General features: G+C 55.7%; 2 protein-coding genes across 2 annotated transcripts; one reads left to right on the plus strand and one right to left on the minus strand.

The window, feature by feature from the left end:
- Positions 1-4,615: 4,615 nt before the first annotated feature.
- F5144DRAFT_580431 (uncharacterized protein) lies at positions 4,616-5,497 on the minus strand. The gene is made up of 2 exons (XM_066789373.1): positions 4,900-5,497; positions 4,616-4,837 (listed from the first exon to the last, which is right to left on the minus strand). Exons 1-2 carry the CDS (start codon positions 5,182-5,184, stop codon positions 4,628-4,630), a joined length of 495 nt encoding a protein of 164 aa, XP_066642292.1. The 5' UTR covers positions 5,185-5,497; the 3' UTR covers positions 4,616-4,627.
- Positions 5,498-8,004: 2,507 nt separating this feature from the next.
- Positions 8,005-9,034, plus strand: F5144DRAFT_622660 (kinase-like domain-containing protein; the record flags this gene model as incomplete). Its single annotated transcript, XM_066792111.1, has 4 exons — positions 8,005-8,023; positions 8,113-8,403; positions 8,460-8,591; positions 8,646-9,034. 4 exons carry the CDS (start codon positions 8,005-8,007, stop codon positions 8,933-8,935), a joined length of 732 nt encoding a protein of 243 aa, XP_066642293.1. The 3' UTR covers positions 8,936-9,034.
- Between the last annotated feature and the right edge of the window lie 489 nt (positions 9,035-9,523).

Here is a 9,523-nt window from a genome sequence, read left to right on the forward strand (position 1 = left end):
CTAGTCAGAGGCAGAGGAATGCCGGCCGATCTCGCCAAACGCACCCCGCAAGAAACCATCCAGGCCATCAACCGGGTGTCTATCAAGAAGGGAGCAGTTGCGGCCCGAAGGCTCCCCAGCGGCGATACAATCGTCACATTCCAGAACGCAGGCGCGAGAGATTGGCACTCGATGAACACCAACTGGATCAAGGAGGCTTTCGGAGAGCAGGCCGAGGAGAGCAAGAGAACCTTTGCAGTCCTGCTAAAGGGCGTGTGGAAGAAGGACCTCCAGGGGGTCACCGAGGAGGAATTCGGGAAACAAACAGGCCTCTACACAGTCGATAAAGTGAAGTTCAGAGTGCCGAGACACAGGGAGGCAACCCGGGCAACAGTGCTGGTTGCTTTAACCTCCCAGGAGGAAGCACGCAAGGCGTGCGACGAGGGAGTGATCTGGAAGGCTCAACTACTGGACTGCGAGCCTTACTGGGCTGCCCTCAGCCCAACACAGTGCTACAAGTGCTGGAAGTGGGGACACACACAACATCATTGCAAGGCTACCCCATTGTGCCCGCGCTGCGGGACGAAAGCCCATGGAGAGGGCGGCAGGGACGGCGAGAACCAGTGCCCTACTCACAAAAACGAAATTCCGCTCCGATGCCCGGCCTGCGGAGGAAGGCATCCGGCGTGGTCAGGAGAGTGCCCGGAGAAGTCGAGGACCCTCGCCAAGGCCAAGGAGGCCTACCAGTACCGGCCACGGACTTATGAGACCGCAGCGGCGAACTCTGCCAGCACGGCCCCTACGAGCGCTCCCGCGTTTAACTTCGAGGGCGAGGAGAGGGGCGACGACAGCTATCAGGTGGTAGGCAGGAAGAGGTTGAGAGGAAGACCGACGAATGCGGCTGCGGCCCAACGTCAGGCTCTCTTAGACCCCCAGCAGACCAGGATCAACTTCGAGGCTCCGAGGGTGCAGTTCGCAAACCCGGTAGTCAACGGTGTCTACACCGCCGCTCCGCCGCCCCGGGCGCCCGAACCGGCTACCGGACCAACGCCTGCCGTCGCCGCCAACCCTGCGGTCACTGCTACTCCGAACCAACGCGACCCCGAGGGGGACACTACGATGGACTCGATCACCGTCGCAGGCGATGAAAATTAAAATTTTACTCTGGAACACCGAAGGAATCAAGCAAACACTGGAAGTGTTGCTGGAAGAGGCCAAATACGACCTCTTGGCTGTGCAAGAACCGTGGATTAATAAGGCGACGGAGTCTACATACTGCCCCCGGAGCAGCAGATACCACCTGGTACACAAACTCGAGGGGCGGGCAGCGATATATGTAAGCAAAAGATTTGAAATCAGGCAGTGGGACTCCGAAGCCACGGAGAATTGGTGCCGCGTGTGGTTCCCAGAGGCGGACCTCGGAAGGGAAGACCCCGGATTGGAGCTTTGGTCCATATACAACCCTCCCGGCGGCGAGAACGTACCGAGAGCCCTGCAAGGGCGGCCAAGGCCAAGCCACCCGGTGGTTCTGGCAGGTGACTTCAACTTGAAGCACCCACTGTGGGACGATTTCGGGCGCTACGACAGGGAGTCTGAAGACCTACTGCAGCTGGGTCTCCTGTGGGACCTCACCATCAGGACCCCAAGGGGAGCAACAACACGAGCCCCTCAGGGGCGACAGCGGGGCCGTCCGTCAACTATAGACCACTTCTGGGCCTCGGGAAACCTCCAGACAACATACTACGGGGAGGAGTGTCGCGGAAAGTCAGACCACTACCCACAGGTGCTCGAGATCGAGGGGAGGCTGGGGCTGAAGCCAACCCAGCCGGACGGCTGGGCCTGGAACAAGATGGACAGAGAGAGGGTGAAGGCTGAAGCAGCGTTGCTATGCAAGGCCATGGGGCTCACGGACCCGGGACCGGACGGACTACCGGCCAGGACCCGGACAGTCGAGGGTCTTGACAAAGCTTTCGATAGCCTGGTTGAGTGGCTCACCTGGGTCGCGGGGGAAAGCACTCCACGGAAGAAGGCGAGCTGCGGCTACAGCTCTCCCTGGTGGACTGTGGAGGTGCAGCAGGCCGCCCGGGAGGCCAGGAGAGCCGAGAGGTTGGCGAAGGAGACTAGGGCAGAGTACTGTTGGGAGGAGCTCGGCGAAAGGCTCAAGGACCTTGCCAGAACAACGCGCGAAGCACGGACGAGGGCTTGGAGAAACAGCCTACAGGAAGCAAGCGAGGCAAAGAAGCCCGATCAGATGTGGAGCTTGGAAAGATGGGCTAGGCTGCGGAGCTTTTTGCCGCCAGAACCACCGAGGCTGCCGGAATTTAAGGACTCTTCCGGACAGGTAACGGCCAAAACGCACGACCAGAAGGCCAGCGCGCTGGCCGAGAGGTTCTTCCCGGACCCACCGGCCAACCTGACGGACGTGGAAGACCTAGCCTTTTTGGGCAGCTGGAACCCGGGCTTCGACGTTGTACAAGCAGTGACGCCGACCGAGATCACGGAAGCGATAGGAAGAGCAAGCCCCTGGAAGGCGCCAGGCGAGGATTTGCTCCCGATGGGCCTTCTGAAGGCGTGCGGAGTACCGTTAGCTGAAGTGCTGGCCCTTCTGGCGACAAGGTGTCTGGAGCTAGGATGGTTCCCGAACCGTTTCAAGAGGGCGAAGACTGTAGTACTACCGAAACCAGGAAAGGCTCCGCCGGTGTATCAGACCCCGGGGGGATACAGGCCCATTGCTCTGCTGCCAACCCTAGGGAAGGTAATAGAGTCAGTGGTCGCCAGGAAGGTCACTCAAACTGCAGAAGTCAACGGCCTCTTACCAGATGAACAAATGGGGAACAGAGCACACCGCTCCACAGAGCTGGCTGTCCGGCTAGTAGTAGCCCAGGTCCAGGAGGCGTGGAGACAGAAGGGTGCGGCGTCCCTATTGCAACTGGACATTTCAGGAGCCTTTGACACGGTCAACCACACCCGACTGCTAGCAACTTTGCGAGAAATGGGCTACCCGAGGTGGCTGGTCCTCTGGACGAGAGACTGGTTGACTGGTCGAGAGGCCACCCTTCTTTTCGACGGCAAGACGGCGGCACCGACGGCAATTCGGGCAGGGGTCCCCCAAGGCTCACCCCTTTCCCCTGTTCTCTTCATCCTCTATATTTCCTCACTATACAAGCAGCTAAAAGACGAGCACCCTCACTTGGCTATAACGGGGTTTGCGGATGACACCAACCTCCTGGTGTTTGGTCGAAACCCCGAGGCCAATGTCCGGCAACTGGAGGCGGCGTGGGAAACATGCATGCGATGGGCAAACAGTCGGGGGATGAAGTTCGCCCCGGAAAAGAGCGAACTGATCCATTTCAACAAGGGACGACGGCAGTGGACAAACCAGCTGGAACTCACTAACCCAGGGGGAGGCACCAGCCCCGTCAGACCGAAGGAGTCTGCCAGGTTCCTGGGAGTCTGGCTGGACCGGAAGCTCAACTGGAAAGCCCACCTTGCGGCGGTGGAGAAGAAGCTGAGGACCCAGAGCTATGCCCTGTCGAGGCTAGCGGCATCGACGTGGGGACTGGGTCTAGCCAAAGCGCGAGAAGTGTACACAAAGTGCATCCGGTCAGCGCTGGCCTATGGCGCATCGTCGTTCCACATTCCCACGGATGTGGGAGGCGAACCGGTGAAGAAAGGCATCACCAAGGCCCTCGGGAAGGCCCAGAACAAGAGCCTGAGGATTGTGGCGGGAGCCTTTAAGTCTACCCCCATCCGTAACCTCGAGACAGAGACGTGGGTACCACCGTTGGACTTATACCTAAACAAACGGCTTGCAGATTTCGAAAACCGACTCCAACAACCCGATCTGGACGACGGCCAAGGCGGCAAAAAGACGGCGGGGAGCGTTGTCCTTACCGCCTGCCGCAAGATACAGCAGAGACTCAGCTCGAGGAGGGGCAACAGGGGCCGACCGCGAACCTTGAGACCTCAAGGGCCCACGGCGGTAGAGAGAGCCGCGGGCACGATCATGCGCTGGACGGGGGGAACCATAGACACGGACAAGGCAGTAGAAGAGGCCTGGAGAGCGAGGTGGTTAAAGGAACGGGACGGCAGAGCAATCACCAGGCCGGCGGACGACTTTGACCATCAGCGGGAGACGCTATTCCGGAACGAAACCCTAAGGAGGCATGACGGTCTCAGCAAGGCGAGAAGCTCACTGCTCATTCAAATCCGGACGGGAGCAATAGGCCTACGGGACTACTTGTTTACACGGGAAGTCCCGGAGGTTCTGACGCCTGCCTGCGAGTGTGGCGAGGGACGAGAGACTGCCGAACACCTGGTAGTGTGGTGTTTGGCCCCACCGTTGACTCGAAGATGGGAGAGAACTAGAATTCGGACACGACGGGACTTTTACTCAGTTCTACACGGTATCAATCCCACGACTGCACGGCTTGCGAGGAGGATCCTCGACTGGCTGATGGACTCGGGGAGGCTGCCGATGTACAGCTTGGCCAGGAGGCTCGAGCTGGAAACGGCGGCCTGAAGCGCCCCCGTTCGGAGGCCAGGAGGCCTCCTCTCTTTGTATACGTAGACTCACCAGAACGCATCGTTCCTTGATTGATGGTAGGGGTTTTTCACCCGGCCCGGGAGGGCACGGTTTTCCTGTACACTAAATAGCAGAGGGTCCGGCACGCCCTAGGGCATAGCGGAGTATGAATAATAATACATTAAGATGCTGCTCGAAGGCTTTATCGTACACTGATGACTTGTTGGGAGTAGAGGTAGTTGCTTTCGTCACTTTGGTTCGCTGGCTCGACGATACGGTCGAAGGGATGGAAGCCCTGATGTGTATGTCACCTTCATGTTTCGGTTCTGGGTACTATGAGGACAGGAAGTCAGCGGCGGTTGCAACTAGGTATTCCCACTGTCTCACAAGCATACCCCTCGAAGATGGCAAAGATCTGGGCCACCGTGTTTTGCGAAATGGGCGCGATCTGTGGTGTGCATTGCAAATGCTGCAGGGCCTAGGGCGGGCCGAGCGCTGTTCCGCCGGTCGACTTCTCGCAGCGCGCGACGCGTGAGCGGTACCTTGGATAGGTTATCCCAAAACTCTGGGGGGAAGTTGGAAGGCCTGTGGCGTTCGCCTATCGACTTGATCTTCTTTGGACGGTGCTTTTGCGAGAGGTCGTCAGCTCGAGGTCTCTTTCGACTTTGCATACTCGCCATGAGCGACGGGCTCGTAGTTTAAGGGTCGAATCGAGGGGCAAGCAGTTGGATATCGGGGCGTGCCCGGGGGCTGGACTGAGGCCGGACTGAGCTGGCGTTGCACGACTTCCTTGGGCGGTGTGCGCTGTAGCATCTGGCTGCCTGTTCTCTACGGATGGGAGTGTGACTTTTGCGAGCGCGTCCCACTGAATACAGGAATGTTAGACCGGAGCGCGTTGCCTCGGAGCACGCGTCCAACCTGTGAGTGTCGTTAACCAACCATTAGCGGCGTTACAAAGGGCGGAAGAAGACGGCTCGGGCCGGAACAAGCTCTCCTCCCCCTGGATTCATCCCGGGCCACTGGGAGTTGGATCTACGTTTGAATGGGCTGGCTTTGGTGGGCTTGGCGCGAGCGACATCCTTGTCTGGTCCCCTTGCTTCGTGTCCTTCCTTCACTCCGTCGCTAGGCCTCGCATCCTTAAGACAATGAAGGTACGGTGATTTGGTTTCTTTTACAGGGAGACAGCTTTTCATATATTTCATAGGACATTCTAATGCCGACCGATACCGTCTCGAACGTAAGATCGGCGCTGGAGGCTTTGGCATCATTTAAGTCAAAGGGCCCACTTTCGGTCACCCCCCCCATTCGAACACTTGATTACCAAATCGGGAAATCAACCACCCCCATTTCATTCCTACTACCTACGACTATTTGTTGCCACAACTATACAACTATTACCATCACTAGAATCAGAATCTTCCGGACTATCTGACTGACCCGGTTCCACGGCCCCGGCTGCAACCTGTGCCCTGTAAATGGCCCCGATATTAACAAACAGTTCGTTTAGGTTGGTATCTTGTGACGAACCTACTTCAGGATCCTATCCTGTTAGGGTTCAGCTTCGTTGAAGGTATTTTCTCTAGGATGCTTAGGTTCGGTGCAGCCAAAGGGTGCACAACAATAGACTTGTCTCAACAGTAGGCTTGCGACCTTGTAGCGAACTGCAGTTGTGATTGCTAACTGGAGAACTCCCAGAGCTCTCCAGAACGAGTGACTATATACTTGTCTATCTACCGTTGCTCATGATGCTCACGGGTCTTGGCCCTGAGCACTCTGAGCACCGCGGTTCTTGCCCATTCATTGGTTACGTGTTTCCTCTTAATGATTGGCTCGGGGTATTGCCAGCGTACCCCGCCGGCCGACTGCATGCGGCCATATCCGTGACATATCTACCCTCTTTCGTTTCCTGGGTTTGACAGCCTCCAACTGTGCACGCAGGGCCTGGTTTTCGGCCTCCTTGATAGCCAGGTTACTATCCAATATATCAAAGGCCTTTTGGACCTTATTGAACAGCTATTATCACGGGTGGAATCGCCGTAGTAGGGGATCTCTGGTATATTGTGTGGTTGCACGAGCAACCGAATGTAGGAGGCGCGGCGCGCCCAGGGAAAACCCTGTCTGTGTGGGCCGCGCACAGACCACACTAACAGGACCCCACTACCAGGGGTCCTGCCCTGCAACCCTGACCCTGACTAACTACAACCCTAACCCGTATATGGAACGGGCTGTGCCCGTGACAGCTATCTTTGTGTGCGGTTAGCCCCGGTTTGTTGGTTGAAATTGGCCAAGTGTTGACGGAGGTCAACACTCTTCTTTGGGATTACCCACACATCCAATTCCACAGGTCCAACTACCTGTTTAGTTGCATTTGGCCCTGAAATAACTGTTCCAGGTACCGGCTGGGTAGTAGGAAGGGGGGGTATAGTAGGTCGACGGTTTTCGACTAACAGCCGGTTCATCAGAGGCTTGCTCTGGTTAACCGGCTATAACCCACTTCCTTTCCACCCGGCCAGTATATTTGAAGTAGTTAAACCAACTAGCCGGGATGTCACGAATTGAGACCAACTGAGGGGCGCGGGTCGCCCCGTAGCCAATCGCTTAGGTAACCAACCAGGAATAGGCTCTGTCAGGCTCTCTCAGAGCCTGAGGGAGCCCGGAAGGAGAACACCAATCAGGTTATAGAACGGCTTGCTCTATTGACATCACAGGGAGCCCGGCTCCCTGGCGCTCTGAGGGAGCCTCAGAGAGCCACAAGATGTAGTCAGTATATAGTCACTCGTCCTGGAGAGCTCTGGGAGTTCTCCAGTTAGCAATCACAACTGCAGTTCGCTACAAGGTCGCAAGCCTACTGTTGAGACAAGTCTATTGTTGTGCACCCTTTGGCTGCACCGAACCTAAGCATCCTAGAGAAAATACCTTCAACGAAGCTGAACCCTAACAGGATAGGATCCTGGACAGGTTCGTCACAGACATTGAGGTAAGGGAACCAACCACGAATAACATCTGTGGTAGCTCCATTTACCCGGGTGTGTTCTATAGATTTGGCCCTCTGGGTCTTGAGGAATGGATACCGGTTGATAAACCGGTTTATCCAGCGTTTACCGAGGGTTATTGTATCTCCCTGGGTCTGAAGCATTCGCTGGGCCAGCTCCTTGATTTGCGCATACATAGGAGGAAGGCCAATAGCCCCCTGATTGCGAACCCACTCGGCCAAACGGTCTTCCAGTACCTTGGAAAGCCTCTGCAATTCCTGGAAGGCTACTGCACGTGGTTGTTGTCCGTTTTTTCGGTTGTTGAGGGTGGCCCTGGGTATGGCCCATTCTCTGGCCACCTTGGCCACTGGTCGGCCATTTCGTATCTCTGCAAGAGCCTGGAAAAGCTGTTCTTTGGTATAATTGACCATTTTTAACAAAAGATTCGAACTGTAAAATTTGAAGTGTTGAAGAATAGAATTGATGAAGTTGTGGTTGTTTGAAGTAGTTGGGTTAGGTTGGGTGTCAATGGGGGGGGTGACCGAAAGTGGGCCCTTTGACTTATTCAGGTATTTTCAATCCATGATATTACTATCTTTTTCTACTTGAGACTTTCAACCGTGGCTAATTGGACAGGAACTGACCTCTCCTCGGGCGAGGAGGTCGCTCTAAAACTTGCCTTTATTCGAGATAACCCCGACCTACTTCGAGGCGAGAAGGATATATACGAGGTACTAAATGGTGGGATCGGAATCCCGCGAGTACGATGGTTTGGCCAGGAGTCCGAGCTCTACGCGCTGGTCATGGACGCGCTCGGCCCATCACTCGAGGACCTTTTCAACTACTGTGGCAGAAAGTTCTCGTTGAAGACTACCCTTCTCATTGCCGACCAGGCTATCGCCCGAATCGAATACATTCACTTGAAAGGTTCCTTCATCGCGATATCAAACCGGACAACTTCGTAATGGGGGTCGGTAGACAAGGGAATGTGCTCTATACGATTGACTTTGGCCTAGCCAGGGAGTTCGAGTATACCGACCATACAAAACAATTCGAAGGCCTCGCGCTAGGCGGCACGAGGCGGTACGCCAGCATCAACAATCACAATGGCCGTGGTAATTAAGTTTCCTATCGCGATGATGACCATCGACTCGCTAACGCGTATGAAGGACAGTCTTGGGCGGATAATATCGAGTCCCTTGGGTACGTTCCGGTGTACTTTGCCCGGGGTTCGTTGCCATGGCAGGGTCTGAAAGTCGCCACGGAGGACGAAAAGGACACAAGGATCAAGGAGATGAAGGAGAGCATATCAGGTGACACACTCTGTGATGGCTTTCTCCCCGCAGAATTCGCCACGTACCTCAACTATGCTCGGGGCCTGGCTTTCGGGCATAGGCCGGACTATTCCTACCTCCGTCGGCTTTTCCGTCGTCGGTTTCAAGCGGAAGGGTTACGATGATTTCTTCGACTGGACCGAGAAACTGTTCAACGAGATGCAGAGCAAAGCTAGTACTGCGGTACTATCAGCATAGAGGCCCCAGACACGGGCTCCAAAGGCAAAGATGTCGGGGAAAGATCTACGACGGGAAGAGCGGGTAGCTCCAAGGCCAAATAGGTCGAAGAGAGATTTACAGTGAGGTTAGGATTATCGATGAATTAAAGTACCACATTTCGCATTACTTTAGATCCCGAGTCGGTGCATCTCTGCGTCCCCAGACTCGCTCACCGGTTGCATCCAGCTCTTACGACACACTAACCATCCAACTGGGAGGAGTTCAAGAACCTCCAATCTACCTATATAGCCCTGAAGTCTCAGCGAGGTGCATGGGGCGGCTGTGACCTAAAGTCTCCACACATAACCTAGAATGGTCTTTATTCCTCACGCTTACTCTCAGTCTGAGAGTCGTTTGAGAGAATTCAACGGGGAAATTGAGAGCGCACTGTCTACGGGTTCGTTCCTCGAAGCTCTCCTTAGGCAACCCGCTTACGGTTAGATGTTTCCCGTCCTTGATATGGCCTCCCTAACCCCTGAAGCACAGCGCATCTG

This window comes from Chaetomium tenue, assembly GCF_020726465.1.
Source record: "Chaetomium tenue strain MPI-SDFR-AT-0079 chromosome Unknown F5144scaffold_5, whole genome shotgun sequence".
Lineage (NCBI taxonomy): Eukaryota > Fungi > Ascomycota > Sordariomycetes > Sordariales > Chaetomiaceae > Chaetomium > Chaetomium tenue.